We start from the raw sequence: 15,325 nt of genomic DNA, 5'->3' as shown, positions 1-15,325 counted from the left end.
CCTCTACTAAAGAGACATATTTTCGACTTTAATGGAGACACTTCTAAACATAACTGAGTCAAAATTGAAATAATTAAATTTAGGGTTTTTTGCATAACGATTTGACATGTTGATAGATTATTTAAACTCATATAGAAAACAAAATCGTCAGCATATTGTGAAAAAGTAATGTTATTTGTTATAGAAAATGAAATATTATCGACACCAGGAGCGGTGTCTTTTTTCTTGAGGCAATTGTTTAACTAGTGTATTGTAAAATCAGATTCCAGGCAATAGTTGGACGAATTAAATTGGGGCGATAATTGCAATAATGAGTCAGGAGTAAGGGAACATAATAACTCCTCTTTTTTGTCAGGTGAATGAAAACTTTTTTTGTATTTAATTAAGTCCTTTAACCCAAAATATACGTTGTCACATATTTGTTAGAGTTACTGTTTCATCTCTTTCATCATCATCACAACAGAATTTTTGCCAATTTCGACTTTTGGCTTTTTATCATGGTTTGGCTCTCTATTACTTTGTTTTCGATTAAATTAAGATTGCTTGGGATAGGATTCTTTCTAAATTGACTTAGAGCCAATCCACGTTCCGCAACTACTTTAGATAAAGCTGCATTCCAATATTGTCTAGGCGTGAAATTTCTCGTGGGGTCTGTACGAATCTTTGCTTACGGTATGTATATGTCAGCGGCCTTGTTTATTTCAGCTTCAAGAAAATCGTACATAATTTGTATATTGTTATTTAAAAGTGTATCCCAATAAGTGTCAAATGTTTCTTTTCAAACTATAAGATTTCCAATCAGCTAACTTATATTTTCTTTTTTGTATTAAGTGCAAAGTATCCGTGTAGTTAAAATTATAACTAATAATTAAATTAAATGGTGGTAAAGGTAATGTTAGGTGATGATTGTTGAAGAATTCCGTTAACTAATTTTGGCCGGGTTGGTTGTCCATTATTAAGTGCTATGAAGCTGTTATCTAATGAAGCATCAAAAACTTGTGTTCCTCTGACATCCCCCCCTATTAGACCAGTTGGTATGATGGCCATTAAAATCTCCTATAATTGTTCTATTATTAAATTTGGAGAAAATACTATCACAGTCACTTTGTGAAGTTCAAACACTCGATAGACAATAGACAGAAACTACATTTCGTAAAAATTTACAGTTTATAATTCTAATATTAATGACTTCTATACCTACATTATTAACCTTTAGTTGTTCTAGTGTAACGCGAATACATTTATGTACAACAATTGCTACTCCACCGTATGAGTCTAGTCTGTCATTCCTAAAAATATTGTAGCCTTTAATAGATATTATTGTAGATTCATATTTCACTATTAATTTCATGAACATGAACATGAACAAATTCATTTCATGAATTTTGTTGTGAATTAATAAAGCATCAAACTAGCCAATTTAGGGCATAGACTCTGTGCATTCCATTCTATAAAATTTATTTTCACTACTATCCATCAACAAGGTCTAATAATCCTCCAAATATCTCTGCTCTTTTAAATAAACTAACTATTACTTTTTTCAATTCTATAAATAAATTTACACAAACAAAAACCTTCTCTTCCCATTTTTGGTTAGAGTTAAATACAACATTTTTAATCATCTGCAAAATATTCTTAAACTCTATTTCTTTAAATAAGTTTCTAAAATCTATTTTATTTTTTTCTTCTTCACATGTCTTCCCTAAATTATTATCATAATCTATTTCGTTTTCTATTAACTGTTCAACTGCATTTCTAACACGCTTTTGTTTTGAGATTTTCTTTTTTTCTTTCATGCTTTTTTTTTCCTGAACTTTTTTGTTTCTACTTCTTCCTTTTCATTCCCTCCCTCACCCGAAGAACACTCCATTTCGACTACAGACTCACTTGCAACTTTAGAACTGCAGAGGTTTTTATTGCACTGTTGACTATAAGACGCATTTATCGTTTCTTGTTGAACAAATAAGTGATTGGATGGTTGTGTTCTTGGGATATTTTCACAAATATATATTTCTGTAAGTTAAATTTTTCTCACTCATAATTTTTCTATTTTTCTTTTCTTTGAGGAACATGAGGCAATTTTTATGTGTGGGCCTTTGCAATTGAGACACGTAATTTCCTTGGTTTCACAGTTTTCATGGTTACCTCCACATTTTGGACAAAGAATCTTTTTCTTAGGACAAAATCTCCAGTAATGTCCAAATTTCCAAGAGCCTGAGCATTGACTTACTGGGGTAACTGATAAAACTGTATTAATCCACTTGAAGCAAATTGGGAAAGTGAAAAAACTTGAACGAATTGCTCAACCGAATGAAGGGATTTTAAATCGAACCATTACTTGTGATGAAAAGCGGATACTGTACGATAATCGGAAGCGCTCGTCGCAATGGCTGAAGACCCAGCCAAATGTGCACTGCACAACAAACAACCACTAAATTAGATAAGCTGCAATTGGAATGTCTAAGACATCCCCGGACCTTGCTCCAACAGATTACCATTTTTTCCGGAATTTGGACAACTTCTTACAAGTAAAAAAAATCAACTTCGATGCGGCAGTCCAAACCGCCTTCAAAGAGTTTATTGATTCTTGCCCCATGGTTTTTTTAGTAAAGGGATCAATGAACTACTTATGAGATGGCAAAAATACATAGATAACAACGTTGCATACTTTGATTAATTCAATATAGTTTACAAAAAAAAATGACTTTATATTCCTCCCGTACAAACCGCCAATTTCATATGTAAGGACCTAATATTTTAGCAATGCGCATGCAGCATTTTCATAATCAATTTTCTAATATTCAAAAATTAACTCCCATGTAGCCAGTACAAAAAAATACGGATTTCTTAACAAATACACTATTTTAAAAATGTTTCCTTGTGTATGCAATTGTTTTAGGTTTAATCTTTTTTTTATCCCTCATGCAAAAAGGGGTGTTATAAGTTTCACGTGTTTAACCGTGTATCTGTCTTTGACATCGTAGCTCTTTAATTTGTTTGAAAGATGATTTGATCGAAAATGTTCTTCGCTATGATTAAATAAAATCTATTCAGTTGTTTAAAGATAATCAGTTCTTTTCAAGTTAATGAAGGGATGTGAGCAATAATATGGTAATGCTCCGTGCCAACTTCCTGTAAGTTGGCATGGGTATCGTGTTTGAGCTCATTGGCATGGTCTTAATAAATAGGTTACACATATATGTATGCCTTTTTTCTAAATGTCAATGACCCATGTCATTAGTATAACAACAACATTATTAACATAAATATACATAGCGCATTTTGTTGAGATTTTTTTTTAAATGTTGTATTTAGTGTAAAAATTAATGATTTTCTTTAATCATTACCAAACATTTTATTTATTTTAGATTAGTTTGAAGGATATACCACTGGATAAGTGCGACTGACCAAGTCGCTTGAGCTTAAGTTGCCAATTTTTCATTGAATACGTCTCCGAAACGAGTAAGATTACATCCACAGTGTTTAGCAAAACAACCTCCTGAAGTAATATTTTTGCAATTTATATAGGTTTCAATCTTAGTGCATTTTGTATCTAGTCGCTTAATGTTTATCATGGTATTTAAAATGTCACTTAAATGACGGTATTTTTATATGAAAGAGCCAACGTCACACGATGCGCAGTTTAAGTTTAGATCCACATACACGCAGTAACATATTCTTAATTATATACAACTAATAAAAACCAGATCCAAGTTTCAATATTTTATTTACTAAAGAAAAGGAATACATTTTATCCTTTGCTAAAATATTTAGCATATATTAATAATATTTTAATGAGAAAATGATCATAACATTTGTAGACAATGAGGTCAAAAATACAAAACAGTGCCCTTTAGACCGTCTATTTTATATTTTACACGTCAATGTTTCCCTTCTATTCGTCTCTAGTTATAAAAATTGCACTCTATAAATATGGGCAGCGAATACGGTGTTACATTTACATTACAAGAACCATAAAGAGGCTTTTTACAAGCATCACATATTTTGTTACTTTTTTTCATTTACTGATACATAACGCACCTGTCTTTTTTATTTTCCTGGATTGGAACAGAAGATTGTGAAGTAGAAGTCGTACACGTGAAGACATACGATGGAATTTCGCATCGTGCCCTGTTCATGGTACCAACAATTGTAGTACGTATGGAAAGTAAATTTTTCACCAAACTATTATATCTTTGGTCTTTATAAATAGTCACATTCACCAAGGTTTTGGTTTTGAGACCTACTATCATCTTTACTTAAGTAAACTAAACTATTAAGCACATACCTGGAATCTACTTCAACACTAAGCCAAAATTTATGAGGTTTGTTAGAAGGTTTTATTTCATTAATTGTCATATCTTCGCCTAATTTGTAGCAACATAAGTAAATTTTAATTAATTTATTGCAAAGATTAGACGAAGCCGGTTTACGGGGATATTTTTTGTGCTGTAGGTGCAACGAACATAACAAATAGCAATAAAGTCTTCTAATGCTTCTAAAGTAAGTATCCAGTTATCACGACCGAGTTGTATATACGGTACTTCTTTTGTGCATTTTTGAATGTAACTCATAATATAATATAATTTATTTTTGCGAATGATTTGTTGGCGGCGACCAGTTCGAGTTGATTCAGATGAGTTCGAGTGCTGTGTAAACATGATTTTGCCTGAGTGGTACTCTACAATCAACCGGTTTTCCCTACCCCTACCACCACGATTACGATTGTTGGTATTGTTAACATGCTGCAAAATCGCTAAGAGTAACAGATAATCTGGGTATTCCTGATATTCACAGTCTGCACTATCAGTTTGAACTAATAGCATGTAACTCAAAATCGTAATCACTGTTAATTTGTGCACTCAGACTCAATTTCCGATTGATCTTTTGATAGGTTTTGCAGTAGATGATGTGTTTCTTCGTTTTGAAGACTTCACTTTAGTGTTAATGCATAACATTTATAAGAAATAATGATATTTAGTTTGTTTAATTTGATAAAAATTATAACTCTACCCTCAAATCACAATAACTGCAACCCACACACATACCTGCGTATTAACGAACGCATCTTTTTACATGTAGGTACTTATTTTTGTATAATATAAACTTTAACAAATTGTGTATTACTTTTTTGGCTTTATTTACGAGTAAACTAATGTTTAATGTAATACTTTTATATACAAGCGGTCGTGTGACTTTTAAATATTAATGGTTATTTAAATTCAATGTTAATCCTGAACAGTAGTAGTGTTAATTTTTTAGAAAAGAATTTAATTAGCTATATGGTGAATTGATTTTCCAATGATTTCTTCTTAAATATATATTATATATTTGTGAATTCTAAGCCAATATTTTATGTATCTGTTATTTTATGAGATAATATTTATTTAGAAAAAGTTAAGTGGAGTGTTTTACTTGTACTCTTAAGGTTAATTTTAGTGCCTATGTATATATTTGTAATATGCACATCAGACAATGTTTGGAGTAAGTTTATATTAAAACTTAATTTTAATTTTAGAATATTGATTAAGTCTTTGATAATATCTCATATAATTCAGTGGATATGAACACCAAGTTCATATGTTCCACTGTATTATGTATAATATGAGAATAAATTTAATACCAAAGAAAAATATTTAGCGAAAAAATCCGTGATGTTTGTAAAAGATTATGTAATTAAAAAGGGCGCAAAAGACTAGTCAGATGGAAGAGAATTGAAACATATAATTTTATGATTAACATCAGTTTATTATTTCTCCTTATATATTTTATTTATATTAGATATACTTGAAAAGTAATATTAAATATAAATATACAATTGAATTATTAAGCTATGTCTATTTTGCTCAACATATTTTTTCTTATGAAAGCATATTTTGTGAAGGAATTTTTCACTGGGAACACTAATATCTGATCAGGTGAATCATAACTAATGTACTCAAATAATTCTGGTACATGTTCATCATCAGAAAATAAATCTATTTCTCTCTTCTCTATCGTTTGGAGTGTGACACATTCGCATTTATTTAAATATATGCAAATATCTTGTACACTTCGAGTAGTAATAAATTCAAAATTGTTACTCAGAAACGTCACAGAGCAACCTGGACATTCGAATACTTTGTTCATTATAACTCCCGTCCATTTAAAAAATACGTCGTATTGTATCTGTGCTTCTAAATTGATCCACGGTGTAGGTATTATGCAAAATTCTGGCCTCACTTGTAATAAATAACGTTTCGAAAATTTCGTTAAAACTATTCGGTTTTCATACATGCCAACTCGTTTGATGATTTTTTTCGCTTCGAGATCTTCAAGTCTAGCTTTAAGAATGTTCCTCTCCATCGACAATATTTCCTAAAATAAATAAAGAAAAAATATTATTGTTTCCAACGTTATGATGTATTTTATGATAGGTTCTTTAGAGTTACCTTTAGTTCTGAAAATGTAAAACCCTCTTTTTTATCGAGTAAATGTGATATTATGACGTCATCTTTATCAAGATCCGGTGTATTTGAAAAGTCAACTACTGCATCCCTGAAAGCAGAGTTTTAAGAGAAGATAAACATATATTTTTAAAATTGCTGATAGAGTTAAAACACAAATTGAAAGTTAGCAAAAACAATATGTAATTAGGTACTTATATAGTACATTTTATGAGCTATAATTTATTACGTCAATATTTTCCGAGAGAAAACTCATAAAGAAATTTATATTCCACAACTATTGTTTTGGCTAAAGGTCTAAATATATATATGACGGAGATTTATTGAACAATAATGTCTGATCAATTAAACTTTAAACAATTGATCATGATATACAAATACATGGTAAACTTACTTAGATAAGGTGTCTAAAATACTTTCATATTCAAGATTTTTATATATTTCTGCAAAATTATTCAAACTAACTTTACTCTTCCAACCAATCATGCCAGATTTTAATTTGTACTTTGTCTCCATGTCAATCACATTCAATTGTTCTTCTTGCATAATGTTACCAGCAGACCCGGTGACCACGGGTACTGTGTCGGAGGTTATGTCCAAAACGTCACAACTGCACATTTCACACAGCAAGCAGTTCAGCTCACATGATCCTTTCAATCCATTTTGTGGTAAATCAGTATTTACAATTTCTGCTAAATTGTCTCCAAATTCTGCCTCCAATCTGTTGATCCACTTTCGTTTGTACACTGCTGCAATTTTATAGGACGACTGGACTATGTCATCAAAGTTGATCTTATTAAAGTGGTTGTTCAAAATTTTCTCTCTCGCAGCGATTGCTCCACATTTCCTTAGATGTTCTATGGCGCTCCTTAAAACTGGTTCTGAATATTCTTTGAATATTAGATATATTTTTTTCGCTGTCTCCGTATTTAATAACTGCTTTATAGACATCATAACGCTTAAGACAATAGCCTCCTTTAATGTTGCAAATTCTGGTTCAGAGGTTACTGGCGTCTTATACATATTATATGATCGATTAGCGGATGACGGTGTAATTGTGTAGTTTTTATCGAAATCATTTAGATCCATGGCTATACAGGGTACTCGTTTAAGAAATGGTTTTGTTTTCTCTATCTGAGATATAAGCCAAACTAATTCCATCATCGGTAGCCTAGCTTCATTGACATATCTGGATATGTTGGCGTGATGACGAAGCCTCAAAACCTTCAGAAACCCTTCATACTTTTTTATCATATTACGGCGAAGTCTTAATTCATTTATGATACAATCTTTTTCGTGAGTCAGCACGGAATTTGATTCCAAACTCAAAGCTCTTTTATGGCAATAACCTGCTGTCTTTTTGGGATCATTTATGGTTAGGAGATCTCTTGCCACAGTATTCCTTATTTTTAAGCAGCCTGGTTGTGAAATTGGACTCATTATTGTAATTGCAGCTTTACACATCATAATTATTTTATCCTCAAATTCTGACCAGACAATTTGCGAATCTACGGTCTTCTTGCGTGATCCTCTTTCGGTGCCTTTTTCGGTAATTCGATCTTTCTTTGTCTTTTGATTTTTTGTTACATCTATTTTCACTTTTGATTTCTTCTTTCGTATTCTTTTAGGTTTATTTTTTTTTGGTAGTGGTTGTGGCACTGTAGGATTTCTAAATATGAACGTACGCCATAAACGTGGTATGTCCATAAAAATGCTAGAATCAAAACCACATGGTCCTAAGCCATCTCCAAACCGCTGGCCATTATCATAGTCAGTTACATTGCATTCATTTCGCATTGGGTGAACTAATCTATACCGCTCACGTTTTGGCATGTTGATTGTCGTATTCGAACTGATAGCGATGACTTCATTCCAATAATTTGTAATATCATCCATTGAATTAAAGTAAAATGTTTTCTCTAATGCACACATGTCAACTTCTTGTCTTGGCCACTTGCCTGATGTATCTATTATTTTTGCATGACGATTGACATAAAAAACATAAGTGATAATACTTCCATCCCTACTCATGATTGTGGATGGTTGATTGATCAACTGAACAAGTCCAAGAACTGCAAGAACTTTTAGACCAACCCGTACTGAATTTTGGAGACTTTTTGATTGTAGCAGAATCCTACTCAAGTGGTCTGACGTGTCTCGTAATTTTGTAGTGTAAGACTCCTCATTTAACTTAAGATGACAAATATCTGATATATCTATATTATTTATATTTCCAAGAGCAAATTCAACAGTCATCTCCGGGATAATATAGAATAGAGAACCGAAACCAGGAGGATAAGTTGGGTCTAATTTAGTGTCACTAAAATATATTAATTTAGCGATAAATTCATGCAGCTTTTGAATTTTCATATATCTTGGGTAAACAAACTGTGACAATGGTCTTGATATTTCTGATTGATTGTTATGTTTTGGTTTTGCGTTCTTTTTTGTTTTTGCACAAATTTCTTTGTATTTAGATTTTATTATAGAATCTGTGGCTTTGATGTTAGGCGAACAAATTAAAAATGCAAATTTATTATAGTTTTTTGGTCTTTTTAGTTTTAAGATTTTTAGCTGACCGTCTTTCACTAATTTTTGGACAAACAATTTAAGTGCCTTGGTATCCATCGGTGGCTCATCTATTTCTTTGGAAACCAAAGTACTTAAAGTTTGAAATCCAATGACGAATTGAACTTCGTTTATTATTTTTAAAATCCCATTTGCAAATTTCAATTGTCTCAAAGTTGGATTTTTTTTAGACTTTAGTATTGAATCTTTGACATTCTCGAAGCCTTCTAAAACTTTAATTTCAGTTATTTCAGGCTCAGCATTATCTTCAGTTTCTCTATTTTCCATTTCAAGCTTGATTTTCTTTACTGGCACTTCATATTCAGCTTCATCACTAGGTTCAACTGTAAGTTGCACACCCGTTTCATCACTTACAATTTTGCTACTGTTCACATAATTCATAAGTTTATTTCTTTCATTTGCATACTCCTTATCCATTTCTTTAGTAGCTGCTACGGCGATATATCTAAAACAATAATTTAGTAAGTAATGATTACACTTGTTTAGCAATTTAGCAAGACAATATTTTTATTAAAAAAAGTATATATTTTAATTTTTAAAATAATAGTTAACATATAAACAAATAGTAAAGTTTTGGCAAACATTTAAATTACTCCACTCCATCTAATGGTAAGTGGAAGTAGAGTCCAAACGCGACGACGGCCTCTACAGTCGGGAAGAATGTTCTGTACTAGCCGCCCCCGCCTTGCTTGCCCGCAAGATGCTTCTTCACGCCTCGTTTGAAGGAACCCAGCTTATAAGAGGAGGGAAACACGTGGAAACAATTCCATTTTTTAGAGGTGCGACAAAGAAAAGAGTTGCCAAATTTCTTCGTGCACGATGGAATTGATGTCACAGGCGGTGACATCGACAGCCAGCGTGCGTAGACGCGGAGCACGTGAAGGAAAGAATAAAAATATACATATGAGGTGTGAAACAGAAGCTTTGCATACCTGGCTGTTCTCTGTCTGCCTTTGTCTTCCAAAAATTCTCTCACTATATTTCTTGCCTTGAAATTTCTACAAATAGTTCTACTTGTGTAAAATTCAACACCGAGAAGCTGTGCAACTTCAATTTGTGTCAATCCATTTAGACCTGCATCTAAAAATCTTTCATAAGCTTGTCTCATTAAGGTGACTCCAACTTTGTACTGACATTTTAGAGGTACATCATTGCTTTCTTCATCTGACTGAGATTCATCACTTTGTGACACAAGTGTTATGAATCTTTTTTTAACAATGATTTTTTGCTTTTCACTTTTGTTATTAGGATTTCTTTCTAACTTTACTTCTCTGTCTTCCTGTAAAATAAGGGTCCTGGATTAATAAATATTTTAAACAAAGAACACTAGGACTATTAATACTTAAGTATGCTTGGACCCCTTACCTAAATCTACATTTTGATCATGAAATTTGAAATGAAAAAAAAACATTATTAATTTAATCAATATGTGTACAGAATTTTTCAAATGTCTGGTTGACTAAATCCAAAAGTAAGAGGAATATCGCTTAATGTAAAATGCTTAAAGAAGTCTCAGGTTAAATTTTGACAATTTAGCTGGAGATTGAAATTGTTAATTTAAAAAAGACATACATCCGGTAGCACAGCACAATCCGAAAACTTTGTCATTTAGGATATGCTATGCTGCCATGTTTTATTGTATATAACTATTCAATTTTCAACACAGTCAAACTCTAAGATGTATAATCCTTTTCAACAACGTAATATCATGTTCTGATTTCAAAGTTTTCAGTCTCTACAGGCCAATATCAAGTGTAACAAAAATATAAGTTATCTTATAAGTCTTATTATAGACAATTAAAGTGATATAATTTTTTTAACACAATCATTTTTATTTGGGTACTGTGAATTTAAGATAATTCAGTTTCATTTATGTACATATAAGTTATGAGCAGAAAAAGTACTTACAAAACTGAAAACATTGATGGCCTTTTGAAGTCTTTTACTCTGTTGAGGAGTCATCAAACCTTTCTTTATCATAACTTCGTTCTGTTCGGAATGATCTTCTTGATTCAATAAATACTTGACCATCTCATGTATCTTTCCAACTTTAGGAAGTGACTGCAGAGTTGGCTTGTGGAATCTTTTTAAACGAAGAAGTATACTTTTCATAGCCTTTCCACCGGTGACTTGAGTACAGTACTGATTTTTTATTAAGTCAAGTTTTTGTAGAGCATTTCGGTTGTAGAACAATAGCTTCGGTTGCTTTACAATTTTGTTTAAATTTGTCATTCCTATTGTCATTTGACCCTAAAATTTGTCAAGTTCATATTTAATTAATAATGAAATTTAATTTTCAACAATATATTTGTTTTAAGACAAATTCATTTAATTAGTCAGAGTAAATATGTCTCAGTAGTATACATGTTCTGTACATGTACACTTTAATCAGATCAGTCGCAAACTCAAATAAGATAAGGAAAATACTTAATTGAGAATTATAGAATATTTGTTTCTAAAAGACTTAAAACTATATCATATTTAAAATATTTTTTACAAATACAAACATTTTCTCTTCCTCTTCCGATGACTTCTAAAATGCAATAATGTACAGGAGTCAGTTGATTTAGATATGTCATTGGCAAATGTGATGCCAATGACCTCCATCTTTCTTCCAGTGATGCAACTAGAACTAATTTATCATTATACTGTGATATTACTTCTTCATATGTCATTAATTGTGCAGCATCTTTTGGTATCAAAAGTCTTGTATCATAATTAGGGCATGAGCCATACTCATTTGGCACTGGATGAAACTCATAGGGGCCATCTAGGTAATCAGGCTGTAAATATAATATAAAAAATAAACATTAGATTTCAAGTAAATAATATTTGATGCTTAATATGGATTCATGAGAAAATAGTATTTTGAATGTTAAATTAAAGTGGTGAAATATAATGTTGTTGATTTATAAATAAAAAGATATAAATAAAGAACTGTTTGTAGCGCACAATATAGCAGAGCTATTAGCAAATCACTTGGAATAATTAAATTTATTTCGTTCAGGTCATTGGAATAAAGTATTGTATTTTTTACAAGTCATTTACTTTAATTATATATAAAATCTAAAGACCATTAAGGTCCACCACACCGATTTCAGCCAGAACCTGCAGATCTGCGGTCTTACATTTAGCCACTAGACCAATGAGGCAGAAAAAAATGACTATTACTATAAGGTCGACTGGAAGAGATTCTTATAATAAGTCAACCTGTGTTTAAGTATAATAAAAAAAACTATAATTATTTTTCAGGTTATGTGAATACAGAACAACCAAATAAAAGGTAATTTACACTTACTGGGTCTAACATGTGTCCTGTGCGTTCCTCTATTATTGAAAAACGATCTAAGATTTCTACATACGGATGCGGTTCACTGAGTTGGTAAAGCATAATTGATTCCGAATCTACGATGAATTTCCAAAATTTCATCTTCATCTTTAAAGTTATTGGTGAAGAAACACGATTTTCCATGCGTCTCCATAATAGGTCAATTGCTATACCTTCTAATCCTTCTAATGCGATTTCGTCTATTAAAAATTGCTTATAATCGAATGTAAAATATCTATGTGAGTTGCCTTGCATTTTAATTTAAAAATATGAAATTATAAATTATTTTGCGAAATATTTTTATTTCTTAGATATATGTCAAGTTGACTGCTAACATTTAGCTGACAGTTGACATTGGATACGATCAAATTAACTTCACTAACAATGAAAACCATTAATATATCGATATATGCTTTATAATATATTGAACTCATCAAATATTCAAGTTGATCGAATTTATACTAAGAGAAAACAGTATTTATTAGATCCTTACATATGAAATAAGCGTTTTGTTGTACTGGTCAATACTGATACTTTGCTCTGAAATATCTCCTCTTAAGATAAACAAAGTATCTGAAATATCTCCTCTTAAGGTTAAGAATTCCAAATTCAAATGTATAAATTCATTAAGGTGGTACATTTAAGTTTTGAAAACAGTTATTCATTTGTTTTTTCCTTATTATTTTGTTCTTTGGCGTCGTCGGTATATTTACGAGTACGAGTTCTACCGTGGCACCAGTGCTGCAGAAACAGCTCGAAGGATTAATGAAGTGTACGGCGCTGGGGTTGCAAAAGAAAGCACGGTACGTTTTTGGTTAGTTGGATTTTTTTTCTTTATTTAATTTAGGGACTTTTGTCCTACTCAGGCACGTCAGTCCCATTGTCCCTTCTATATTTTGTAACATCCCTTATTATTTTTTGCTATTAGATAAAATTCCATGAGCATCCTAGCAGATTCTGAAAAAGGATCTTATAGAATGCTCTAAACTAATCCAACATCGAACAAACATACTTTTAAATTATTTAAGAGTAACTTCCTCTGATTCTGTGTCTTGACACATTCCATCAACAAGTGATGTAGATCTTCAATCAACCTCCTGAAGTAATATTTTTGCAATTTATATAGGTTTCAATCTTAGCGCATTGTATCTAGTCGCTTAATGTTTATCATGGTATTTAAAATGTCACTTAAATGACGGTATTTTTATATGAAAGAGCCAACGTCACACGATGCGCAGTTTAAGTTTAGATCCACATACACGCAGTAACATATTCTTAATTATATACAACTAATAAAAAACAGATTCAAGTTTCAATATTTTATTTACTAAAGAAAAGGAATACATTTTATCCTTTGCTAAAATATTTAGCATATATTAATAATATTTTAATGAGAAAATGATCATAACATTTGTAGACAATGAGGTCAAAAATACAAAACAGTGCCCTTTAGACCGTCTATTTTATATTTTACACGTCAATGTTTCCCTTCTATTCGTCTCTAGTTATAAAAATTGCACTCTATAAATATGGGCAGCGAATACGGTGTTACATTTACATTACAAGAACCATAAAGAGGCTTTTTACAAGCATCACATATTTTGTTACTTTTTTCATTTACTGATATATAACGCACCTGTCTTTTTTATTTTCCTGGATTGGAACAGAAGATTGTGAAGTAGAAGTCGTACACGTGAAGACATACGATGGAATTTCGCATCGTGCCCTGTTCATGGTACCAACAATTGTAGTACGTATGGAAAGTAAATTTTTCACCAAACTATTACATCTTTGATCTTTATAAATAGTCACATTCACCAAGGTTTTGGTTTTGAGACCTACTATCATCTTTACTTAAGTAAACTAAACTATTAAGCACATACCTGGAATCTACTTCAACACTAAGCCAAAATTTATGAGGTTTGTTAGAAGGTTTTATTTCATTAATTGTCATATCTTCGCCTAATTTGTAGCAACATAAGTAAATTTTAATTAATTTATTGCAAAGATTAGACGAAGCCGGTTTACGGGGATATTTTTTGTGCTGTAGGTGCAACGAACGTAACAAATAGCAATAAAGTCTTCTAATGCTTCTAAAGTAAGTATCCAGTTATCACGACCGAGTTGTATATACGGTACTTCTTTTGTGCATTTTTGAATGTAACTCATAATATAATATAATTTATTTTTGCGAATGATTTGTTGGCGGCGACCAGTTCGAGTTGATTCAGATGAGTTTGAGTGCTGTGTAAACATGATTTTGCCTGAGTGGTACTCTACAATCAACCGGTTTTCCCTACCTCTACCACCACGATTACGATTGTTGGTATTGCTAACATGCTGCAAAATCGCTAAGAGTAACAGATAATCTGGGTATTCCTGATATTCACAGTCTGCACTATCAGTTTGAACTAATAGCATGTAACTCAAAATCGTAATCACTGTTAATTTGTGCACTCAGACTCAATTTCCGATTGATCTTTTGATAGGTTTTGCAGTAGATGATGTGTTTCTTCGTTTTGAAGACTTCACTTTAGTGTTAATGCATAACATTTATAAGAAATAATGATATTTAGTTTGTTTAATTTGATAAAAATTATAACTCTACCCTCAAATCACAATAACTGCAACTCACACACATACCTGCGTATTAACGAACGCATCTTTTTACATGTAGGTACTTATTTTTGTATAATATAAACTTTAACAAATTGTGTATTACTTTTTTGGCTTTATTTACGAGTAAACTAATGTTTAATGTAATACTTTTATATACAAGCGGTCGTATGACTTTTAAATATTAATGGTTATTTAAATTCAATGTTAATCCTGAACAGTAGTAGTGTTAATTTTTTAGAAAAGAATGCCATATGGTGAATTGATTTTCCAATGATTTCTTCTTAAATATATATTACCCCCCACCATACCTTCGCTGTTTGAGGTCGAGTTCTCTAACATCCGA

The 15,325-nt window shown here is 31.5% G+C and overlaps 1 protein-coding gene across 1 annotated transcript; it reads right to left on the bottom strand.

The window, feature by feature from the left end:
- Positions 1-5,727: 5,727 nt before the first annotated feature.
- On the bottom strand, positions 5,728-12,681 carry LOC126774810 (uncharacterized). The gene is made up of 7 exons (XM_050496422.1): positions 12,334-12,681; positions 11,543-11,818; positions 10,944-11,285; positions 9,968-10,314; positions 6,841-9,480; positions 6,432-6,537; positions 5,728-6,357 (listed from the first exon to the last, which is right to left on the bottom strand). Exons 1-7 carry the CDS (start codon positions 12,616-12,618, stop codon positions 5,827-5,829), a joined length of 4,527 nt encoding a protein of 1,508 aa, XP_050352379.1. The 5' UTR covers positions 12,619-12,681; the 3' UTR covers positions 5,728-5,826.
- Between the last annotated feature and the right edge of the window lie 2,644 nt (positions 12,682-15,325).

Source organism: Nymphalis io, chromosome 17, assembly GCF_905147045.1.
Source record: "Nymphalis io chromosome 17, ilAglIoxx1.1, whole genome shotgun sequence".
NCBI lineage: Eukaryota > Metazoa > Arthropoda > Insecta > Lepidoptera > Nymphalidae > Nymphalis > Nymphalis io.
Note: the sequence above shows the minus strand (reverse complement) of the source record. Positions and strands in the feature narration are given on the sequence as shown.